This window comes from Phocoena sinus, chromosome 1 (assembly GCF_008692025.1).
Source record: "Phocoena sinus isolate mPhoSin1 chromosome 1, mPhoSin1.pri, whole genome shotgun sequence".
NCBI classification, from domain to species: domain Eukaryota; kingdom Metazoa; phylum Chordata; class Mammalia; order Artiodactyla; family Phocoenidae; genus Phocoena; species Phocoena sinus.
In genome coordinates this window covers 115,324,762-115,348,697 of record NC_045763.1, presented here as the reverse complement: position 1 = coordinate 115,348,697, position 23,936 = coordinate 115,324,762, and the positions used below count along the sequence as shown (strand labels likewise).

At 47.0% G+C, this 23,936-nt stretch overlaps 1 protein-coding gene across 3 annotated transcripts; it reads left to right on the top strand.

Annotated features, from left to right (window-relative positions):
• The first annotated feature begins 1,840 nt into the window (after positions 1 to 1,840).
• LOC116762635 (ETS translocation variant 3) lies at positions 1,841 to 16,007 on the top strand. Of its 3 annotated transcripts, none has more exons than XM_032649869.1 (5): positions 1,841 to 2,106; positions 4,094 to 4,149; positions 4,740 to 4,977; positions 6,239 to 6,354; positions 11,951 to 16,007. In XM_032649869.1, the coding sequence occupies exons 2-5, from the start codon at positions 4,104 to 4,106 to the stop codon at positions 13,084 to 13,086; spliced, it is 1,536 nt and encodes a 511-aa protein (XP_032505760.1). In that variant the 5' UTR covers positions 1,841 to 2,106; positions 4,094 to 4,103; the 3' UTR covers positions 13,087 to 16,007. The 3 variants fall into 3 exon arrangements, with proteins under 3 accessions (XP_032505760.1, XP_032505756.1, XP_032505767.1); XM_032649865.1 differs by having other exon boundaries at positions 1,842 to 2,106; positions 4,091 to 4,149; XM_032649876.1 differs by lacking the exon at positions 1,841 to 2,106 and having other exon boundaries at positions 4,091 to 4,149; positions 4,796 to 4,977.
• The last annotated feature ends 7,929 nt before the right edge of the window (positions 16,008 to 23,936 follow it).

The following is a 23,936-nucleotide window of genomic DNA, read 5'->3' as shown; positions in this document are numbered from 1 at the left end:
AAGTGGAAATTCAAGAGAGATTACCTGTCTTGACTCCCAGACTGTATCTGAGCATTTCCACCCCTGTGCTTTCAGAAAGCTCATGCTCTCCACATTTCAGGAACAAGAATTTCCAAGTTGTGAAGCCTGTCTGCAGTGGCTGAAGAAGGCAGCAGTGCCATGGTGAAGGAGAACATTGCAGAAGTGCAAAGTTCCTGCACTCAAAGAGCTCATGGTATAGTTAAAAATATTGGTAGTGTTACCGAGTCCAAGTTTGTACTGCTCTCAGCACAACAGGGCAATAAATCGAGAGATGAGATGTTGGGGCAAGGAAGAATAACTTTATTTGGAAAGCCAGCAGATGGAGAAGATGGTGGACTAGTGTCCCAAAGAACCATCTTCCCTGACTTAGAATTCATGCTTCTTTTATACTAAAAGGGGAGGGGGGTAAAGTCCTGCTTCCAGGATGTATTAATTTCTTCCTCCCTGCAGCCGTTTCCAGGTGGACCTGGTCAGGAGGTTTCCTGTGAGCTAAAGAAAGGTATTTTAGCTTAACGCTCATTACATGGGAGGCAGAGTTCCCAGAGATAGTCGATTATGTATAATTTAAGGTTATAGGCAACATCCTTTTAGTGATTAACTTGTAGCAAAAGCAATAGGATACAAAGGTTAAAGTAATTTATTCTTCCCTATTACAGTGGTCCTCTCTATGAGAGCACTTAAATTTTCCTCATTTTATTCACCTACATAGGATTTTCTCACTAGAAAAGACCTTGTATCACCAATGCTATTATCCTTTCTTTTTAAACAGGAAAGGCAACTTTAGGCCCAGAGGGAACCAACTTACTAGTTAATTTACAGTAACTGGAGAATGGTTAGTGGCAAACCCAAAACTGGAAGCCAACTTTTCTAACAACTAATGGTGATGTTTCATGTTCTTCCTGGCATTCAGGATATAAAGGTATTGTTACAACAGCAGTACAAAAAGAAGTTTACTCCTTTATCCCAAATTGTCCTTCAACTCCATTTCACTTCTGGCACTCTTATTGCTCATTTTAATTTACTTCACCTTTACTGATCCCCACTCCTCCCTTTTTTCTCCTTTTGGAGTGAAACCAGGCCTGGACATCACTCAGGCATATGGGGCTGGGGATGGAGATAAAGTAGATGTTTGAGATCCTTTACCATTAGTGAACCTTAAAGGAAGAACAAAAAATGCTTTGGATAACATGCTTATAACTGCTTGAGCAGAAGCAAAAGACGGAAGACAAAGAGAGGAGAGATGTAGTTGAATGACTTAGGGAGAAAACTTGCAAGCTGCTTAGATGTGGACAAATGAAGACTAAATGCAGGGGGTTGGGGGTCAGCGAGGAAACGTCACACTCCCCTAACGGAGCGAGGTGGAGGCTGTAATGCCTAAGCAAAGCGCTTCACAGAAAGCCTCGCGGATTCTTTCGTAAGTATCTGAAAAGACTCTTTTCTTAGATGGCAGCGAACGACCTCTGAGGTCTGCGGGTATCTCTTCCCATTGTAAAGGCGCTCCTCTCTGGGAGGTCGCTGGGCCCTTTTACGGAGAAACGGGGGACCCCCTCTCAGCGGTCTGGGGTAAGCTTTATGCCGGCGCTGGGCCCGTTCCCGTGGGTTCTTGCGAGGTCCCCTCCCGCGACAGGCGTGACCCCCGGGTCAGCGCCTAGCCCACACCAGGCCGGCGGAAAAGCCCCCAGCAGCCCAGCTGGCCTTTAGAGCCGCTTCCCCCTGCGAGTCCCGCCGAATCCCGCCCTGCCGCCCGCCGCGAGCGTGCCTAACGTGTCCCCGCAACGTGACGCACGCGCCGCGCCGGGGTGGCTGCGCGGGCAGCGCGGCGGGAGGAGCGCGCGCCGAGGGCTGGGTGCGGGCGGAAGCCGGCGTCTGCGGAAAGGAGAAAGGAAAGGGAGGCACGGCTGGGTGAGGCGCGGCGCGGCGCTGCTGCGAGACCGGCAGGAGGGCGCCGCCCCCTCCCCCGCCCTCTCCGCTGAGGATGGAAGTGACGAAAGCAGCCGAGGAGGTCACTTCCTGCTGGGGTGGATGAGGAGGAGCCGGAGTCGCCGCGGAGGAGACCGGACCGAAGACGGACCGTGCGGGGGAGAGGTGAGTCCCGGCCTCGCCGCCAGGTTCCTCTGGGCAGAACCCCTGGCTTCGGCGTGGACGGCGTCCCTGCGGTCGGGGCCACCCGGCGAGCCACGTACCAACCCAGCCGGGCCTCCCCCAGTGCGGGGGGCGGGGGAGGGAGGGGGCCCCGCGGCTGAGGGGCGACGGGGATCCAGGCAGTGTTCGTGCGGTGGCTCCGCGGAGCTTCGAGGCCACGGGGCGAGGGAGGCCCGGCCGGGAGGCAGGTAGAAAGGAGGCTCCCGGGGCTGCGGAAGTCGGGAGCGGGAGCTGCAGCGGGGGATCCGCGGCACCAGACTCTGCAAGCCTCACTCTTTGGGGAATGGTCGCGGTCCGAGGGAGGCGAGGGGCCTGCCGGGCTTTGCAGAGTTGAGATGAGTGATCCTACTTGGACAGAGTGTCCTCGGAATGAATTTGCCTAAGGCATGGAGAGGCGCCTCCGGGCCCCTGGGAGGGAGGCCTTTATGGGTGAAATCGGGGAGTTGGGATGTCGGGAGAGAGCTTCCTGGGCAAGTCATTGTTGCAGCGGGGTTTGGATCGCAGGGTCGTGGTGGGTGAAGGCATTCCGGTGGCAGAATAAAGACCTCGCGAACCGACAGAGCAATCTAGTTGTTAGCGTCCAGGGCAGCTTCCTGGAGCCGTGGGGAAATTAGTGTTTTTCCTCTCTCATTGTCACGGAGATGGAAGCAGCCGGGAGAGGAAACTCCTGCCTCAGCTCTGGGGCCTTGTTATTGTGTATCTTGTGTGTGTAACTCTGTGTCTGTGTTTATGTTTGTTTTTTCCTTCCTTTGGGGTATGTATCTCATCCTCATTCCCTGGTAGTTTCATAGCCCGAAACTTGCTGGTCTTCTTAATGTGTATGGTGAGAAAAAAGATTCAAAGGATCTAGAGGAATCCTAGGTTAGATGAAATTTCAAGATTAGGAATTTGTACCCACCCCACCCTAGGGTCACTAAGGCACCTACATTGCCTCCAGACTCCTGCTAATGTTGGTACTGAGGGCCTGTCATTCACCCTGGGGAACTGCCTGGCTGAGGGTAGATCTGCCTTCTGCCCGCATATCCCTCTGGCAGTTTTACCCTTCCCTCCTTTTTGTTAAAGGATTGACTGATACAGGCTGCTTGCTGCTAGGAACAGGAAATTTATTAAGGAACTGTAAATCTGAGTGGAATGAATTCAAATCACAGCCAGACTCCCTCCACTTGTTGAACAGAAGTTTCCCAGAAATGCTTGCTTTTTTTTTCTTCCTGTTAAAGGGAGAAAATGTAAAATGTTTTCTCAAAGAAAAATTGGGGGAGTGTGTGTGTGTGTGTGTGTGTGTGTGTGTGTGTGTGTGTGTGTGTTTGTATAGAGTAACTGTACATATGGTGTGTTTACTTAATGTATCCCAGGGTGTTGTTTCAAGGAGGAAGGGGCAGTTTCTGACTGGGAGAAGTTTTCCTTCTCCCATCTCACATAATTCAGGAAAGTAAATCAAAATCAGATGTTCATTCTTGAGTGGCAATCAGATGGCTTTGGATTTTTTTTTTTTAACTCTTCCTTAAACTGGTACATCTGGGTGAACTCAGACTTGTGTATCTTGGCATCTGGGCCTGTCTAGTAATAGAAGACAAACTGTTTGACTTGTTTTGGCTGCTTTTTTGGACTCATTTCACCATACCCTTTCTTTTTTACATTTGAAGGACTGGTCAGGAGGAAGAAAGCAAATATTAAACACAGTGTTTACAATTTGTGGCTTAAAGTCAGGTGGGAGATAATTATGGCCTTTGAAGCTGATGACTTGAGCACCATCATTTGATGACTTGGGGATTAGCAGTTTGGAGGTGACATGTTTGGAAGAAAGAGGGTTACATAAGGAGGGAAAGACAGGAAAAAAGAAGTTTGGGGAAAGGCTGTGCCAGAAAACATTGGGAGGATAATAACTAAATAGCACCTTAAAGTAATTGATGTGGCTTGTATCTCTCAGCAGGAGGGTGAAAATGAAAGCAGGCTGTAGCATCGTGGAAAAGCCAGAAGGAGGTGGAGGTGAGCAGAAGTTAATCATCTTCTGACATACCTGGAATGTCCCTCAGTGGTTCCTTTTCTCTCCACTTGGGCTTGGTTCACAAATGCCAGACCGTGGCTGACAGCCTCTTGACAGGGTAGATACTGCTAGGACAGTCGTAGGCTTGTTTCCTATGGATGAATGTTAACATGTCTGGTCACCACACCCTTATCCCGAGCTTTAGAGTCTCTCCTGTTAGAGACACAATTCCAACCTTGAGGGTAAGGTGGTATTTTCCTAAAACATTATCTTTCCTTTTTGTTCCCTTTGGAACTTTCATGTCCTTACAGAAAGCAGGCATGAGATTTAGTAAGATCTGAAAGGGTAAGAGATTAGACACCTGGGTGCTGCTGCCCAGCTCTTATCAGATTTAATGATTGCCACAAGGAAAGGTAACTTCTCTCTGCTTTCCTCTCGGCTATTGTGGTTAGCCCCAGCTGACCGAAAGGGTGTTTGTGGCATGTTTGCACAGCACTCTAGAGATTCTGAGCATTGGAATGTGAGGTTGGGGATACAGGTATGTATGTTCCTAGCTCCTGACTACCTTGATCTTGCGCTTTTCATATTAAAGGGTATCAGTTTCCTGATTGGGCCTATAAAACAGAGTCGTCCCCGGGTTCCCGGCAGATCCAGCTATGGCACTTCATCCTGGAGCTGCTGCAGAAGGAGGAGTTCCGCCATGTCATCGCCTGGCAGCAGGGAGAGTACGGGGAGTTTGTCATCAAGGATCCAGACGAGGTGGCCCGCCTCTGGGGCCGCAGGAAGTGCAAACCACAGATGAATTATGACAAGCTGAGCCGGGCCCTGAGGTGAGGGAAAGGATTCCCAAATCCATTGTGTTAACAGATTGGAAGGAGACTTCAGTAGTTTGGTGAATGTTAGATAAAAAAGGTATCAGGTGATAAGAGACTACACTAGTGAATAGGTGTAGCTTTTTTTTTTTTTAGGTGTAGCTTTAAAGTGGGAGTGGGAGCTATTGAATCTGGGTAGCACAGGCACAGGAGAAGAAAAGGCATATCTTTGGTTATATGTAGGAGGGAATTCCAACGTGGCTGGCACTGGATCCTGACAGCCAATTCTGCTCTGTAGTGGGCGAGAATGTGTGGTGAAACCTGGATTGGAGCTCATTTATAATCCAAATGATTAATTTACACTTCCCTGTTAGAAATCTCTTAGAATTTCTCTTTTTTAGGCTCTCCTGGAAGAAACTAGAAAAAGAGCGAAGCAAGCACACAAGAGAGCACTCACCGCATGGTAGTGCCCTAGCTATTCAGGAACCAGTCAGTGAGCTCAGTGAGTTGTCAGTTCATAGGTTGCTCCAGCATGTCTAAAGATTGGTCATTATAAGTTTTCGCAGGTTTTCTTTTCCCCTTGTCAGTCTTTACATTTCATAACCCTTTAGCCCTCCAGGGGCCAGTTTATAACCTGTGCCACTGAATAGATTCAAGCCTCAGGGTTCTAGGTACATTGAAATCCCCTTGCCTTCCTTCACTGTTAGTGACCCTGAACGTAAAATCTGGGCAGCAGCGTTGCTGGAGCCTCTCACTTCCTTTTGAAAGTGAAGTAGGCCAGGCTGACTGCTGTTTTCCAGATCAGGGTGTACCATTGTTTGACCTGCCACCATAAAACAGTTCTACATTCCTTTGTCTATGCCTTGAGCTTAGGCCTCCAGACTAACCACATCAGGTCTCCCAAGAGATTTGTCTGCCCCCACCTGGGCAAGGCAGAAAGGAGAAACAAGGCAGTGACATACAGTGGAACAGGAAGGAAATGGACTAAAGAATTGAAACCATAGAGAGAGAGAGAAGAAAGGTGGTTGGGGCTAGGATAGGTGTTCAGGATCTCAAAGTGAGATTGTCTTTGTAAAGGACTAGAATTTAGTTGAAAATTGAATGGGAAAAGTACGCTCTTAGGTCTCCCAGCTCTAACCTAAGGGCAAGGCTGCAAAAGAATGATAGTGATGTTTGCAAGTAATACTCAGCAAGAATTGTTGATCTTAGTGGTTACCTAAGTATATCAAAAACTGTCAGTAGCTAGAAGATAAATTGACGTGCATTCCTGTTTTTACAGATACTATTACAACAAGAGGATCCTTCATAAAACAAAAGGGAAAAGGTTTACTTATAAATTTAACTTCAACAAGCTGGTGATGCCCAACTACCCGTTCATCAACATACGGTCAAGTGGTAAGATGCAAACCTCTCTTGGTGGGGAATAAATTTTGAGTTGAAAAGGAATTTTAAAAACCCAGGTCTAATATGTGATCATGTAAGTCCCAGTATATAATGCTGTAATACCCTGCCTAGTTGGTTGCTTCTCTCAGAAGCTTTCTTCTGGACCCTCAGAAACCGAAATCTAGGACATAGGTACATTATGAAGGGAAAACACACCCATGGTTTCTGTTATCTGCTCAGTGTGACTGGGAAAAGGAAAGGTGATCCCAGCAGGGGTTCAGGATTCCAGAAGCATATGTTGATTTAGGGAGTTGATGGGACTTTTAGAGACATATGTTTATAGAGTCAAATATGAACGTAAATTTCTGGAGGAGGATTCAGTTTGAGACACACATGTTTGAGTTATCCTTGAATGGACAGTTGTAGAAATGATCAGAAATAGACCTTCAGTGTAAAAAAAAAACCCAGGTCTAGGATTTGTCACATTTAAGGGGTATTTAGAAACACCAAAGTAATATGATCCCCTGGATTTCCTCTGCGTTCTTGCTCAAGTTTTCCCATTCATCTCACAGGAAGTGATAGACTCTGCAGCATCAAGATAGATTTGGTTTATTTGGTTCCTTTTTCTGCATATTATTTGTCATCTCCTAGATATTATTGCATTGTCCTCTTTAGGAATGGTGTTCCATAGGTTTGTGTTGATCTTTAAGTTCAGGACTCAGAGTTTTAACACCCTGCCCAGTGGCTCTTTCATAGACAAGAACTAGCTTCTACAAACACTTCCGATTTTCTATGAAACAACCAAGCTCACCCTTATCAAGTGAATATCATCAAAACCACAGCATCCTTGATCACAGAAAGGAGGTTCATATGTTTGCAGTGAAAAGCAGTGTCTTTGATCTGCACCAACAGCGCCTCAGAGAACAGGACTCTGGGGTTACTTGACCTTCTCTCCTCTGAAGTGCTGCAAGGCTTCCCCTCTAGGCTCTCCACAGGACGGGTTTCCATTACAGCTTCTCACAGAGGTTTTGGGTCTGCCTTTCAGGGATGCAGAAAGCAGTCTCTGATAAGGATGTTTGTTTGTTTGTTTGTTTGTTTGTTTGTTTTAAGATGCAAATCAGACCCCTGCCTAAGAAAATAGATTGTGTTTAACTAGTTTCTGAGCAGTCCATTAATGCTCTGTCCTTGTGGCATTGTACAAGGCAAAGAAATCTGATTGTGATTCTGTAGTATTACAACTTCTCAGAGAAAAGTTGGAAGAAACCTGAAAAATTAGAGCAGGGGTGTGGCTGAGAGAATATAATGCTGAGATCCGTGGCAGATATGTAATTACTACACACAACAAGTTAGGGCAGTTTTAGCTTGATGTTGCTATCATTACAGTTCCATCTCTTCTGTAACCACTCCCTTCTGTCCCTGGGGCATGCATTTAAAAAAAAATAAAAGTGGTATTGGAATGCATCTCTCTAATTACAACCTGTTTTCTTTCCTTGTGCCTGAGGGAGAGGCGTTAGGAAATCAAACCTGTTCTAACCACTGGAATCTTGTTTCCTCTATTTTTCACCCTTACCCCCCTCCTGTGTACCTAGAGGAATTTTGACTCTAGCTGGGTATACCAGAGTGTGTGAGTCTTGTTCTTCTGTCTTTGACCCATTTTTTTTTTCTATTGAAAACCCACAAGTCCAGCCACTTGGACAACCTGGAATGGGGCATTCATCAGCCCTTGGGAGTAATATGCTTTTCCAGGGAAAGGAAATCTGGACCCTCACTATATGAAGACTCTGGTCTAGAAACCTAACAGTAGTGGCCTAGCACCACCTATTGTGCCTGAAGGTGGTTGAACCAACACTGATCCTTAACTAAGCTCAAGATCCTAATCAAAAAGTCATGGGGAAAGCAAAACTTTTAGGGATACTACTTCGTTTTTACATCCTGGTTGCAGATAACCCCAAAGAACTAGAGTCATTAGTTCATAGAGAACTTTTACCCAGATAGACCAGATGTTTCAGGTTAACTTTTATGATGATAAAGGAATGTAACATTTATTGAACATCTACTTAATGGAGGTACTTTTGCCTAGTGTTTTTGTGAATTAACTCATGCAAATCTCCTAGCCAAATAAAGTATACATCTCAGTACCCTCATTTTACAAATGATAAAATTAAGGATGACAGGGCTTCCCTGGTGGCGCAGTGGTTGAGAGTCCACCTGCCGATGCAGGGGACACGGGTTCACGGGTTCGTGCCCCCGTCCGGGAAGATCCCACATGCCAAGGAGTGGCTGGGCCCGTGAGCCATGGCTGCTGAGCCTGCGCTTCGGGAGCCTGCGCTCCGCAACGGGAGGGGCCACAACAGTGAGAGGCCTGCGTGCCGCAAAAAAAAAAAAAAAATTAAGGATGACAGCAAAGTCAAAGATTGATCAGAGTGGCTTGAATACAGTTATCTGTTGGACACTTTCTCAGGAAACAATTCTTGAGAGATTGAGCTATTGAAATAGATCATACATTCCTTCTCTGGTTTGGGATTCATTCATTTGTTCAACAGATAATGTATTAAGCCCTAAAGAAAAAGAAAAAGATAATGGGGGAGTTCTTTCCCTCAAGGAACTTAAAATTTAGCAGGAGAGATAAGATATATGAGGTTTAACACAATTCGGAATACAATGTGGAATGTGATAAATGCTCTAAGAAGCAGAGCTATGTGGATTAAGATCCTGGAGGCTAGAGAGATATTGTCTAGATGGTGGGTTGATACAGTTGGGCTATTTTGAACTGTGTGTTTTTAAAAATAGAAGCAATACATTTAAATTTTTTTATTATTTTTTTAATATTTAATGTTTAAATGTATTTTTAATATTTACATTAAAATGTATTTTTTAAATGTACTTACATAGGAAACCTTGGAAAGATACACAGAAGATACTAGTAAAAATGCTGCCTGTCAGGGTGTGGGGAGAGAGCAGACCAGTTCAAGGATGGACTTGAGACCTCACTTCACCCCACCCCAGTTTTTTTATCTTTATTTTAGGAAACTTTAAAGCTACAGAAAAATTGAGGAAAAAATTGAACATCGAACACCCATATATCCTCTATCTGGATTCACTAATCAATAGATAAACATTTGCTTTATATTTCCATATACTTTTTAAATCTTCTGAGATTAAGTTGCAGATGTGACACTTCATCCCTGTGTACTTCAGTATGTATCTCCCAAGTACAAGGACATTCTCCTTCTACTCACAATAACATTACCATACCCAGGAAGTTTTAACATGCTCTAATACTATTATCTAATATATGGTCCATATTTAAATGATACATGCCTTTTAAAGTTTTGCTTTTTTAATCATGACTATTGTCTAATAAAAAATTATTTATTTTAACAAACACATGCAGTTTGCTATGCGCTGGTACCAGTTGAAGGACTTTACAAATATTAACTCTTGTAGTTTTCATAGCATGAGGATTAGTCCTGTTATTATCCATTTTACAGGTAATGAAACTGAGGCATGGAAAAGTAAGTAAGTTACCTAGAGTAACACAGCTATTAAGTGGTAGGGCCAGGGTTTGAACTTAGACAAGGGCCTTATTCCGTTTTGCTAAAGGGGTTCAAAAACCAGTTGGTTACTTGTACCAGGCTACAAGGTAGAAGGTGCTGGAACTAAGATTCAAACCCACATTTTCCAGCCCTACTACTCTGATTTCATAGTGGCTCCACGAAGGTTGTCTTCTTCAAAGCAGTGTTATTCATACTTCTTTTAGCAGCAAACTTAGTTTTCAGACAAAATCTTAGATTTGTTATCTCAACATACTGATACAACATATAAAAATAGGGCTGCTGCAGTTACTCGGAGGTGAGGGATCCAGAATGCCACCTCCAAATTGCCTTCCTTCACTCCCTCTAAATGCATTTGGAAAATGCTATGTATTCTGTCTCCTTTTTGCAGATTTACAGTATACCTTAGCCTGTGTAGGGACTGAGATATCCTCCAGTTTAGAAAAAACAAAGCGGAAAACTAAATTGTTTAGGAGACGAGACCTTCTCTACCACCTCCCTTCCCCCACACACATTATACTTATTCAGTCCTTCAGAACACATAGAAGTGGTTTTTTTGCTTTTGAATAGATGTGCTCTTAATACAAAATAAAGATCCAGGAGAATCAAAAAAGAATAGAATTTTAGCCATTGTAATAAGCTAGTAGAAGTGATGCTTTGGAGACCCTCTTGACTCTACTCAAATTATATTCAAGGTCATCCATCTGTTTTTCCTAATTGTGCAATTAAATCAGTGGTTTTAGAAAAAAGACCTGCAGACCAGTTTTCTGCGGAACATCATTTTGAAATGCTGCTCTGCACAGTGTTACTCAGGCACATGTGCCAAGAAAGCTGCAGTCTTGCACATACCTACCGACTCCAGAGTCCTATCTGAGGATGACTCAATTATAACAAGAATAGAAGACTGCAAGCAACTCCTACCCACATCGTATCTCGTGCACCTTTTTTGTTTCTTCTCCTGGATCACCACACTTCACTTATTTGGGTTTTTCTTATTTTTTCTTCTCCTTTATCCTTCCCTCAGAGTAAAAATAGCCCTCCTGACATCATCAGGAGCCCCTGATGCCTCCCAGGCGCCCAAAGGATCCCTGAGCCCTCATACCTCTCTTATGCTCTGATTGTCAGGAGGACCTTTTGGGGGAGTTGAGAACTTGTGAGGCTCTGAAGTCGACATGTGTAGCACAGTGTTGGTTTCTGCCTAGAGCTTCAGTTTTTAGTCTGTGAATTTGGGGAAAGAGGTAGGTACTCGACTTTCTCGCAGCATCCTCAGTGCTTGAAAGCAGGATGGTAGTGGAGATCATTATACAGAATATGTATAATAGAAAATAGATTGGAGAGGTTTAAAAATTTTTGAATCTCTACAAAGTAATGACTGTATATCAGAAATGATAAAAGGTGTACCATGAGAACCTACCTTAACAAACATAGCCTCTTTTTGTGATGTTTTTGTTCTTAAAATGTGGTCTTGTTCGTGTTCATATAGGTGAGGTGCAGGGTCTTCAGCCTTTTAATGCATTGTTTACATATATACCGTTCCCAGTTTCGTTCATTGCTCTTGGTTTGCTTGCTTACTTTATAGATATGGCCAAAATTATGAAAAAAAGAAAAGATGGTTTGCAAAGCTGAGAGTTAAAGCAGGTGATATATATACAGTGTTTAGAGTTGCAGAGGAGAAGGCTGTAATAGCCATTCATTCATTCAACTGGCAGTTATTGAGCACCTACTAATTATTAAGCCCTGAACTGCTGGAAATCTACTTGCAAATAATAGGAAGTCCCTGCCTTCGTGGGATTTATGTTTTAGAATACAGATAGACAAGTGAATGATACTTTGGATAGTAATGAGTACTGTGAAGACAGTAAGACTCTAGAGAAAGGTGGCAACTAAACTGAGTATAGGAAGCTGAGGAGACAGGCAGCTGAGGGATTCAGTCCAGCCGGAATGTTTATTTTCTGTTGCTCTTCAACATCTTGTACTTGTTTAGCATGAGTAAAATTGCTGATAGTGAATGACCGGACCTCCAAAGTGGCCTTTTGTCTTTTCCTCCCTCACAGGTGTGGTTCCCCAGAGTGCGCCACCAGTGCCAACAGCCTCTTCCCGCTTCCACTTCCCACCTCTGGACACCCATTCTCCAACTAGTGATGTGCAGCCAGGGCGGTTCTCTGCTAGCTCCCTAACTGCTTCTGGCCAGGAGTCAAGCACTGGCACTGATAGAAAGGTGGAGCTTTCGGAGCTGGAGGATGGCTCAGCCGCTGACTGGCGCCGGGGTGTGGATCTCATGTCCTCCCGAAATGCTGTCGGCGGAGGGATTGGCCATCAGAAGCGCAAACCTGACATCATGCTTCCCCTGTTCTCTAGGCCAGGGATGTACCCTGACCCCCATAGTCCCTTCGCCATCTCTCCCATCCCCGGCCGTGGAGGCGTCCTGAATGTCCCCATTTCACCAGCCCTCTCCCTGACTCCCACCATCTTCTCCTATAGCCCGTCGCCAGGCCTGAGCCCCTTCACCAGCAGCAGTTGCTTCTCCTTCAACCCTGAGGAAATGAAACACTACCTTCATTCTCAAGCCTGTTCTGTGTTCAACTACCATCTGAGTCCGCGGACATTTCCTCGTTACCCAGGGCTCATGGTTCCACCGCTGCAGTGCCAGATGCATCCTGAGGAGTCAGCCCAGTTTTCCATCAAGCTGCAGCCCCCACCTGTCGGGCGGAAGAACCGGGAGAGGGTGGAGAGCAGCGAGGAGGCAGCGCCTGTCACTGTTTCCACGCTGGCTCCTGTCCCCCCGAGAATTAAGGTGGAACCAGCCTCTGAGAAGGATCCTGAGAGTCTCAGGCAGTCGGCACGAGAAAAGGAGGAGCGCGCTCAAGAAGAGGGCAGTGTGCCAAGCAGGACCACAGAAGAGGAAAAAGGCACCATCTTTGCCCGCCCGGCTGCACCGCCTGTCTGGCCCTCTGTACCCGTTAGCACCCCAAGTGAAGAACCCCTAGAGGTGACTGAAGACAGTGAGGACAGGCCTGGCAAAGAGCCCGGTGCACCTGAGAAGAAAGAAGATGCCCTGATGCCCCCCAAGCTTCGGTTGAAGCGGCGGTGGAACGATGACCCTGAAGCCCGGGAGCTGAGTAAGAATGGCAAGTTCCTCTGGAATGGGTCAGGACCCCGGGGCTTGGCAACGGCTGCTGCTGACGCTTAGAACTGGAAGTTGATTGGGAGCTGTTTATACTATAATCAAACATACATGTATTTATGTAGCAGGATTTCAGGGTGGGGGGTGGGGAGGGAATTAGGCTGGTTTGATCCTTCTAGGGGCATAGACTTGTATTTTTATGTTTGGGGGATAGGATGGGGGTATCTTCTGTTGTAAATTAGATGGGATGTGAACACACTTTTTTTCCTGGTGAGTAGGACATGGGAAGGGTATTGAACTGAAAGAAGAAAGAGCCTCTGTTTCCTGTTGAGGCTTACACTTTCTGACAAACTCCCAGAGGGCCAAGATACTGTTGGGTCCCATGATAGTTCAGGTTCCAGACTTGTTTCTTTTCTATTGTATTTTTATATGGAAAGCCATTAATGAATTTATTTTGCTCTGAGACATACACATAAAAGGGAAAGGGGCGTGGTTGGGAGGTTGAGCAGTGAGGTTGAGCAGTGAGAGACCATTAATACTAAGTATTTTGCCTGAAATGTTTCTTTATAATTATTTCAGGGGAGGAATAAGAATCTCAGTCTTACGGGGGCAGGAGGATGTTCAGGTGTTGCTCTTTTTCTTTTTCCCTTTGTTGTTGTTTGGCTTCTTTTTTTTTTTTCCTTTTTATAAAATGTTTTCAGGAAACGTGAAATGTACTGCCAGTTAGAGCGGGGCTGGCAAGGCACAGGCGCTGAGCCTTCAGCTACTTTGTTGAGACAGGAAGCCCTGCTGTGAATTTCTTGGACATTTCACCTACTTCACCTTTTAAGAAGCCATGAGGAGTTATAAACTCTTGTTCAGGGAAGAAAGAGGAGGGCAGGAGGATGTAACCCAATGCCTTTAAAAACAAAAACACAACAATGCTCTTTTTTTTTTTTCTTCATGGTGGGTTTGGGGAGCCAAACCAACGTGTGACTGAGCGAGTTGACTGAGAGACGTGACAGAGTTGAAGATGTCTTTCTGCAGTGTCTGGTTCTCTTATCGTCTTCTTAAGTCAAAGCCTTAACAATGAACATACTTCAACATGATACGGGTCTGTCAACGTAAACCTGTAAAAGGGCATAGACGTCTTTTCAGATAATCCAGGAGTGTTGGAAGATGGTTAAATTTTAAGCTGGTATTTAATCATCCCCCCTTGATGTATTGGGATAGGTAGCAAAAAGGCAGGATTGTGGGAGTTAAGGGCAGGTGATACCTGGAAACACAGAAGGTAGCTGGGGGTACAAGTGGATGTTTAGGAAGCTGAAAGAAGCGGTAGACAGGAGACACAGAAGGGAGACAGATGCCAAGAGGCCTGGTGTAAGTGAAGCAGTGGTTGTCTGTCCTGTTGTGGTGTTGCCGTTCTTGCCATACCCATTCCCCTAGATTGTACTAATTCTCATGATCAATTGACTGTCCTGCCTGAGACCCCAGGAATTGTTTCTTCATGGGAAATTCCCTTCCAGCAACTTCAAAGGAATGGGAAAGTATTGATCTTACATGAATCAAAAGGAGCCTGGATTAGGGGCAGAGAGAAAGAAGCCACGGCCAACTGTGTGTGTGTGTGTGTGTGTGTGTGTGTGTGTGTGCGCGCGTGTGCGCACATGTAAGTACACAGTAGTATACAGAAATACCGAACATGGCTCAGATCCACGAGCAGCAGAGAGAAGAAATAACTGCGTCTCTGATAGGGGCAAGGAGTGGGCACGGGGATGTTGTCTAGAAGTTGGAGAGATAGATTCCTGGCTCCATCTCAGCCTAGGTGAACTCAGTGTACTAAGAGGCACTTGAGGGTTGTCTTCTCATGGTGGGGGGGGGGGGGGTCTATTTTAAACTGGAGTGCGTGCGTGAGAGAGGGGCCCAGGAGAGGTTCGAGCCGGTGGGTGAGTTGTTAGGTGGCTTAAGAGGACTTGAGTTCATCATGCTCTTTTTCGGCAATTGTCCGCCCCCTTGTTTGATTCAAATTCCGTGAGTGACTTGTCTTTCCCTGGGAAAAGGATTAGGAGAATGGTCCCTGACAACTCAGGCTTCGGTCAGGCTGCCTTTGGTTGGTTGTGTTTTTGTCGGTTTCTTTCTCTGTACCTCGACTTACCTCGAATCAGAAAGCAAGCCCAGGCAGGTGGAAGAGGCATCTCTGCTTGGCATTGCCCAATCTAACCAGGGAGGCTGGCTGCCCACCGTCTCTGTCCACTAGAGGGGAGGGCCGGCAGGTGTCAGTATGAACTCAGGAATAGAAACATGAGGCCTTTAAAATAAGAGGGAGAAAAATCCGTGATGCAAACCTGTAACCCCCTAGAACCCAAGTGCCAGAATTAATTCCTAGATGCTGCTTCTGTTTGAATAAAAAGTCACAGCTTTTACACTTGAAAAAAACACACTCAAAAAATGTTCAACTCCATGAAAACTGTTTTTGGCTTTAAGAAATTGTTTGGTGTTTAACTGTTTCCTTTGATTGCCATTCCACCAGTAAATTGTTGGTTGATTTGCACTGCACAGTGGGGTTGGGGGGAGGGTCCTACACAGAGCCAGACTTGGGCTTGCCCGGGAAGTGGACCAGGGGATGTGGAGGTCACTGATATTTCCTGGAGCAAAGGGGTGGGAGATAGTTTTTCTTCCCGGAGCCCACTCTGGGCAGCACCTGTCACCAGCCTGGCACAAAGCCAGGCCTTTCTCTTCCGCGAGCATCTCATCACTGAACAGCAGGTGGAAAGGGGGGGACAACACCAGACGTATTTTGCCTCCCCATTTTTTCCACCTTTTGCTGTGCCAAATGTTTAACGTTTTGCAGATACAGATCTTGAACATGTATTAAGAACCTGTTCAAACTGTTTGCTTTTTTGACTCTAGAGAAGAAAACAGTAGAGATCTCTTCAGGGCATCCAGCCTTGCTGAGCTTTTCTTTTTTTTTTTTTTTTTTTAAGAACGGCTAGGAGTGAAATATAAACAATTCACTAAGTCCCTTCAACCCCCAGTTTTCAAGCTGCACTGCATTAAACCCAGCTCGCTAACTAACACAGGGAATTACTGCACCCTAGTCCTCAGTGGGCCAAGAAACTTTCAGAAGCATTAAAAAAAAAAAAAATAGTTGAAGTATACCACTTCTCACCAAGCGGGTAGAGTCAGTTGGCTGTTTGTCCCTTGTTTTTTATTTATTCCATAATTATGTTTGTGTTTTTTGTTTTGTAGACAGTAATGGAACATACTTTTAAATTTTGTTCAAAAGAGAAAAAACTTTGATCCAATCTTTCAAGAACTGTTCCATTTTTTTTGTTTCTTCTTGGGGGAAAAAAAGTTACCAGTTAATTTGTTTTGAAATATTTAGGCATTCTTTGAGTTATAAAATTGCGATGCAGGGATTTTGGGGAATTCACATGTGAAAGATGACTTCACTAGTTATCCGCTTAAGCAGAATAAAGTGTGTATATGTACATAAAATGTAAGTAATCTTACTCCATTGTGCAGTGCCTTTTAGATGTTCCGCTTTCTATAAAGTCTTCAAATTTTTGCATATATATATTATATATATATGATGTAATGTTATAGAAATATATGTATAATATACATATTTTTTCCAGGGGTATCTGATAGCTCTGTATTTTGTTATGGAAGTTGAAAGAAAAAAAAGTATTTTACCTCAGAAATTAAAGTTAAATAAAATTTTAAAAAAATACTTTTAAGTAATGTTTGCGGAGCGTTGGTTTTGTTGTTGATACACTAAGCCAAGGTGGTCGTGCCAGAGAATGTGCCGCGTGCGTGCTAGCTCACCCACCTCACACTTTTTATTCCTGTTGTGCAGGGGCCAACACGGTGAGGGTAGGCCCCTTAACAGCTTTGGAGGTTGTCAATTTCCTTGAGTCAATAGGTGCTGCTAGGGGCTTCCCTGGTGGTGCAGTGGTTGAGAGTCCGCCTGCCGATGCAGGGGACGCGGGTTTGTGCCCCGGTCCGGGAAGATCCCACATGCCACGGAGCAGCTGAGCCCGTGAGCCATGGCCGCTGAGCCTGCGCGTCCGGAGCCTGTGTTCTGCAACGGGAGAGGCCACAACAGTGAGAGGCCCGCGTACCGCAAAAAAAATAAAAATAAAAAAAAAATAAAAAAAAAAAAATAGGTGCTGCTAGATAAAGGACAACTGAAGCCAGGGACACGAGTTAGTGGGGAAATTTCTACCTCAAGATTGATTTGAGGATTCATTAAGAGTACATGGCAAAGCCCGACCCAGTAGGCCACCCTTTGTATGAATCTACATGAGATGTTCAGAATAGGCAAATCCACAGACAACATAGGTTAGTGGGTGCAGTGGAGAGTGACTGCTAATGGGTCACATATTCTTTTTGGGGTGATGAAAATGTTCTGGAGTTAGTGGTGATAGTGGTACAACAATTTGAATAGAAAGGCCACTGAATTAAAATCACTCTAAAAGGGTGACTTTTCAGCCATGTGAATAATAAACCCAGTAAAGGTGATTTGGGGATTATTGATTTTGTTTCGTTTTTAAGTACATGACAAGCCAGTGCTAGGGAAACCTAGTATTTCCCAGTAGAGGACAGGAATCCAGAGGAGTAGGAGATCTTAATGGGGTATTGAGTACCATACAACACACCCTAAGGAAAATGGTGCGGGACTAAGTATTCTCATTTTACTCTTGAGATAAGGCAAAGTGATCTCTAAAGATAACAACATTGGTAGAATCACAGCCAGGTGTTAAATTTGACTTCTATGGAAGGGTCCTGTGAGTTCAGAAAGGCCGAAATTGATGAGGGGTGAGGCTGAAGAGGCAAACTAGGATGGATTATGAAGGGTCTTAGGAGACACGGAGAGTTTACATTTTACTCCGCTAGCAATGGCCATCCCCAATATTACGCAAAAGAGTTTGGGCTAGACCACAGAGGAGCACGAAGGCCAGCTTGTCAAATTAACATTTCTGCTTAAGAAGACTATTAACTCATTTTGGCAGGAAAAGGTGAAATGACAGAGGCTAACTGGGTGACTCCCTGAAGCAACCCAAATCAGGCTGAGAATGAATGAATGGACTTGGGTGCAGACCCACCTGCTAGGAGAGCCTCCTGATTCTTTTCCTTCCTCAGGCTGCTGAAGGCAAAGTGAGACGTGTTAGGAATGAAACTGGTGATAGTTTTGAGCTCGGGATTCCAGGCCACCGGTTCTGCCACCCAATGTTGACCATTCAGTGCATAGAATTGGATGGCAATTATTCAAATTCTGAGCAAAGAGGAGTGAGTGGTGGTGAGCAGTGAGGAACGAGATGGAGCTTCAAGGTGAGAACACTTGTGGGGGACGGGGGAGGAAGGATGAGGGGAAAGTAAGTCTCAGAGCCTGTGACATGAGTGAGTAGGGAATAACCCCTTCAAAGCCTCCCCATTATCTCCCTGTTCACAGTCCTTACTTTAGTTTAGAAGGCCCTTCATAATCTGGCTCCCGTTTACCCTGCCAGCCTCATCCTTAACCACACAAACATGCATACACACACTCTGTCAGCCCACGTAAAACCTAAGCTCCAACCATAACAGCCAGCGCAGAGACAGCAGTTACCACGTGCCAGGCACGTTAAGGGCTTACTTGTATTAATCCCCATTTCATCAAGGGGAGCACTAAATCACAGAGACATTAACTGGTATGACCGGGGTTCAAGCCCCAACACCTGTGTTCTTAACCACTCATGCCATAAGGCCTCTTGGCCCTGCTGAACTCACCGCCTGGAGACAGACGTCTTTCCTCCACTTCACCTGACCAATTACATCTTTTCCAGAACTCAGCTCAGACGTCATTGCCTCCAGGGGCCTTTCCTGGGCACTCGTCTGTGTGCTATTGCAGCCCGTGTTTACCTCGGTGCCACCACCCTAAGACAATTTTGTCAGTGCTCTGCCGGTCCGGTTTCTCACAAGATGGTCCAGAAGCCGAGGGCTGGTGCAGGGGTCGTTTTGTTTTCTCCGGTGCCCAGCACACTGCCCGGAGCCTGAGGACGCTTGATGAGTATTTGCTGGATAAATGAATAACAAGAGATATATGAAGGAGGTTTGATTGTCCAGATGGAGAGCGCGAGTTTGGAATACCGAGGACAGAAGGAAGACTGCTGTCTCAGTCATCCCCCCACTCCACCACCCCTGACCCCTCTCTCGTCACAGCTTCTGCTTCCCTCCTCTCTCAGGAGCTGGGTGTGTTGACTCCCTGAGGAAGGGAGATAAAGTGGAATTGGCTCTAATCCCATAGTCCCACCCCTGCCATTTTATGGGCTGTGAGTCCTTGGGCAGATTATGGAAGCTCTCCGTGCCTCTATTTCTCTATTTTAGAAGATGGTTCTGAAGATTAAATGATGCACATAAAGCATTTAGTACTCAAAGTCCTTTTTTAAATGACACGACAGAGATATTTACGCCTGTACTCTGTACAGGGCTTTTGCCTTCACATCACTTCCATCGGCCCCCTCTCAAGAGGAGGTAAGATACTATTGTTGCAGGAAGGGGGACTCCTTCCAGGGCCCTAGAGTGGGCTCTTGTCTAACCCTCGGAGATGAATTGTCCGAGGAGACACGCTTACTGACAAAGCAAGAGACTTTATTGGGAAGGGGCGCTGGGGCAGAGAGCCACAGGGTAAGGGAACCCAGGAGGACTGCTCTGCCACGTGGCTCGCAGTCTCGGGTTTTATGGTGATGGGCTTAGTTTCCGGGTTGTCTCTGGACAATCATTCTGGCCCAGGGTCCTTCCTGGTGGCGCGCACATCGCTCAGCCAATAGATTCTAGTGAGAAGGATTCTCGGAGGTTGATAGGACATACGGACTGGTGTCTCCTCTCTCCTTTTGACCTTTCCCAAATTCTTCTGGTTGGTGGTAGCTTGTTAGTTCCACGTTCCTTACCAGGACCTCCTGTTGTAAGATAACTCATGCAAGTGGTTACTATCGGGCTTGGCCAGGGCAGGCAGTTTTCAGTCAGTGGTCCCCCTAACACTATGATCCCTGTTTTACTGATGAGAAAGTAGGGGTCCACAGTGGGTGACCTGTCCTACTGATTCAAACCTGTCTCATGAGTCTGAATCCCATACTTTGCCCATTCATGGCCTTGGATCTCTGAGACAAGGGTGAAGACACTTTATTCTAATCAGACATGCAGAATTAGGGGTGGTGTGGGGGACCCCAACCTTAGCATTTCTCCAGGAGTCAGGCCTTGTGTCCCAATCAGGAGTGCAGAAGGAAAGCCAGCACCTGCAGCAGGCCTAGGGGAGGGGGCCTCTATCTCTGGACAAACAGGCTCCCGGGGCTGGGCTGCGAGGACCGGTCACGGAGGGATAAAGATCAAAGATTAAAGCCTTCCCAGAATGCAGACGAGCCCCACCCTGACCCCCAGGGCCCAGGTTGAGGGGAGAAGCCCCACATCTCCAAACTCCGGGGCTCCAGGATCTGGGAATCTGGTCTAGGGAGACAATGGGGAGGGTGCCGCCCAACAATGGGCTAGGACTGAGAAGTGAAGGTCTAGAGCCAAGAGGCAGCAGGTGTCTGCCCCAGTGTCACTGCCCCTTGCCCCAGTTGTCAGGTGCTGGCTCCATCCCAGCTTCAGCCCGAAGACTGGTTTAGGAGAACAGTGAGAACCTTACAACCTTGGTCCCAGAGAGCTAAGGGTCCGTGAGGGAGGCCGTCTCTGACCTCTCACCCCACGTTCTGCAGGAACCTGACCAGGGAGGAGGATGGAGGGACCCCTCTGTCCAGGAGACAGAGGTCAGCCTTGCAAACATGATTCGGGCTTCAGGGCCCTTTGTTCCAGTGTGTCTTTTTTGGCCTTCTGGGGTTTTTTTCCCCCAAATCCCTCAAAGAGTAATTTAAACAGGCAGAGAGTGGGGTAGAGATTTCTTTGTATGATTTTGACCTCCAGGCAACTAACTGGAAGGAAAAGGGAGGGGAAACTGAGGTTGCGGTGTAAGCCTGTCTTCAGAATATCACAGTAAAGGAAGTTTGCTTTAGTTCTCCCACTCCTGGCCCAGCTGGGAAAAATCTTTATCGCCCATGTTGAAATTTTGGAATTCTGGTGACCAACTGCAAGTAACATTTGTACGTTCTTGTCACTTGCTTTAACTTACTTGATCCACGAGTTGATCCACAACATTGCCCTCTGTGGATTCTTATTACTATTATTATCCCCATTTGGGGGATGAAGAAAACAAAGGTCAACGAAGTTGAGTGAATCACCCAAGGTCAACACAGCTAGTGAGTAACCAAACCAGGACTCACCCAGAGTTCCTGACTCCAAGCTCCATGCTTTTTCGTAAACACCTCCCTGCCCCTCAGTGATGACACACAGAGGCTAGAAGAAAGGGATGGGGGATTGAGTTGCTTTAAAGAGGCCCCTGATTTCTCTAAGGGAATCTTATGGAATCATCACTGGTGTGAGCTCCCCTGAAATGACCTCCAGGCCAGAGAGGGAGAGGCACACATGCTTTCAGTCAGTCATTCATTCCTGAAACTGACATGGCCACGTGCCAGGAGACACAGCGAGTCCCTGCTCTCTGGAGACTCACAGAGACTCAGTTTACTGAGGGAAACAAGCCAACATAATGAACTGAAACACAAGGCAGATTGTGGCCAGGTGACAATATTCATTCATTTGTTCATCTAACATTTCCTGAGTGCCTGCTGGATGCTAGACTCTGTCTTAGGATTTCGCAGTCAAATATAGACACTCCTAACCCATCAGGAACCTCCAGTTCAAAGACAGGTAATTAGGAGGCTCGGGGTCCTGCTCCAGGGCTCTCCCCACAATGCCACAGCCTTTCCCTTCATCTCCCAGCGAGCTGTGACTTTTCTGGTTACCGGAGAATTTTCGGTACTGACTTGGGCAGGCAGGAATTCAGATGCCCCCACAACACTGGGGGAGTTTCTCACTCTCCTCCACAGCCCTTCTGGGGAAAAAAAAGCAGAGCCCCAAGATCCCTTCTAAACACAGGCAGTCCTCAGATGGACTGGTGCCCTTCACTGGCAGCACCCACACCACCACTTTTGGATCAGCAAGAACCAGGGTCCTCCTCCTAGCCTCCTGACCGCAGAGTCCAGCTCAGCCAGCGCCTAGCACATAAGGAGTGCTCTACGGATGGAGTAGGTAGGTTGTATTGCGAGCAACAGTGAAGCAGGAGGCACAACTCCCTCTCCAGCAGTCAGGTCAAAGCTGATGGGGAAGGCTTGGTCCTTGCAAACCTAGTTCTGGTCCTTAAGATAGCTCCTACCTGATTTGAGGGTGGGGGGGGACCACTTATCCACACTTGGCCTCAGGACAGAGATGTGGGCAGCTGGCTATCCAACTGGCTTGGGCTGTGGACCCCACCAAGGGGGAACCAGAGTGGGGATGGGGAAGATGGAGAAAGAGGGTGAGGCATCAACCTAGAAGGACTGTTGAGAGTGGAGCAGTTTGGGAAGGGAGGAGAGGGCATGGGTGGGGGGAGATGAGACGGACACGGAGTCCTGGGCCGGGGGCCTGAGCACTCTCTGGAAGCTGGGAGGGGCAGGGGGTGATTCTCTGGGGGACAGAGTGCAGAGGCAGCGGTGGAAGGAAGACCTAGAGATGAATTCCCAAGGAGGTGGGGTGGGGGGAACTGAAGCGAGTGGGCGGGGGCTGCAGGAGGGGTGGGCAGGGGAGCAGGGCTGACAGCAGGGAGCGCCCCCCCCCGCCCCGCCCAACCGCCCAACCTCCTGCCCATGGTATTGATCCGCTAGATTACTCAATTTCACCCGTATTGATCAGGTAATTGCTTTATCTCGGGTCTCATTTGAGCTCCGCATTCTCCTGACTTTCCCGTCTCTCTCCCCCGTGTTTTTTCCTATCAGCCTGACACAAGGCTCCCTAACACAGAATAAATATATATATGTATATATATGAACATAAAGGTTTGGTTAGCCTGCCCTGGGTTGGTGTTTGGGAAGGGGGACAGAGGTGGATAGAGGAACCTAAGACCAGCCTGCCCTCGGAGCCCCTAAATTCTCTTTTAAGAAACCCTTCCTGGCCCCAGATAGTGGAAATGTCTGCCCACCCCAGGTTCTCCAAGGTCCAGATAAGAGCTGGGGGGAACAGGCTGCATAGGCCTTGGTCTCAATCTGTCTCTTCTCACCGCCCCACCCATCCTCCTCCCCTGCAAGACCTGGAAACCCCAACTCCTCAGCCAGGCTCTTGGACGTCCCTTTACTAAGTCTGCAGAGTCTTGCCTCTGTCCTTCCGGCTGCTCTTAACTATGTGTCCTGCCAGTCTGTCCCCTGCCCTCTCTGTGGCCCAATGTGTGTCCTTCCTGCCCACCTTCCTCACCCTCTCCCACCTTCCCCATCCTTGGCCTTGGCCCAATCCCCTAACCTCAGGGTTCAGGCAGCCTGTCCTTCAGCTGGAGGAAGGAAAACTAGGGAAGGAGACTCAGCCACTCCCCAGGGAGTCCACAGACTGTTCCTCCCAGGAGCCCCCAATCTGAGAAGCAATGGTTCTTGTCTTCCTGAAGCCTCCAGTCTGAGAGAATGGACAAGACCCATCTGAGGGCAGGACAAGAAGACCCCCACAAAAGTTATAGACAAGGTCCCGGGAGGGGAGTGAATGCTGGAAGATGCTGGGCAAGATTCAGCTCTCTCGCCATCTTGCAAAGCTCAGCCCCAGATTAGCTCACAGACCAGCCAGGCAGAGTGGTAGCAGATACTGAGACTGTCATTTGCCAGCAGGAGCTCCCCGAGCCTGGTGCGAAGTCTATGGGGCCAAGGGGATCCATCCACCTGCAACCAGGTGCCTCCTTCCAGCACACACTCTGGATTCCTGGAACCCTGGAATTCCCTGTGCGATGGCCAGAGCTGTGTCCAGGCACGCATGCGCCTCCACCCTGGACGCACCCTCCTGAGTATGAGCCTAGGGGA

Bases quoted from the DNA above. Each gene is read 5' to 3' on its own strand.
- LOC116762635 (XM_032649869.1), top strand. From the start codon at position 4,104: ATGAAAGCAGGCTGTAGCATCGTGGAAAAGCCAGAAGGAGGTGGAG. The intron at 4,150-4,739 runs GTGAGCAGAAGT...TTCATATTAAAG, and splicing joins AAAGCCAGAAGGAGGTGGAG to GGTATCAGTTTCCTGATTGG. The intron at 6,355-11,950 runs GTAAGATGCAAA...CCTCCCTCACAG, and splicing joins CATCAACATACGGTCAAGTG to GTGTGGTTCCCCAGAGTGCG.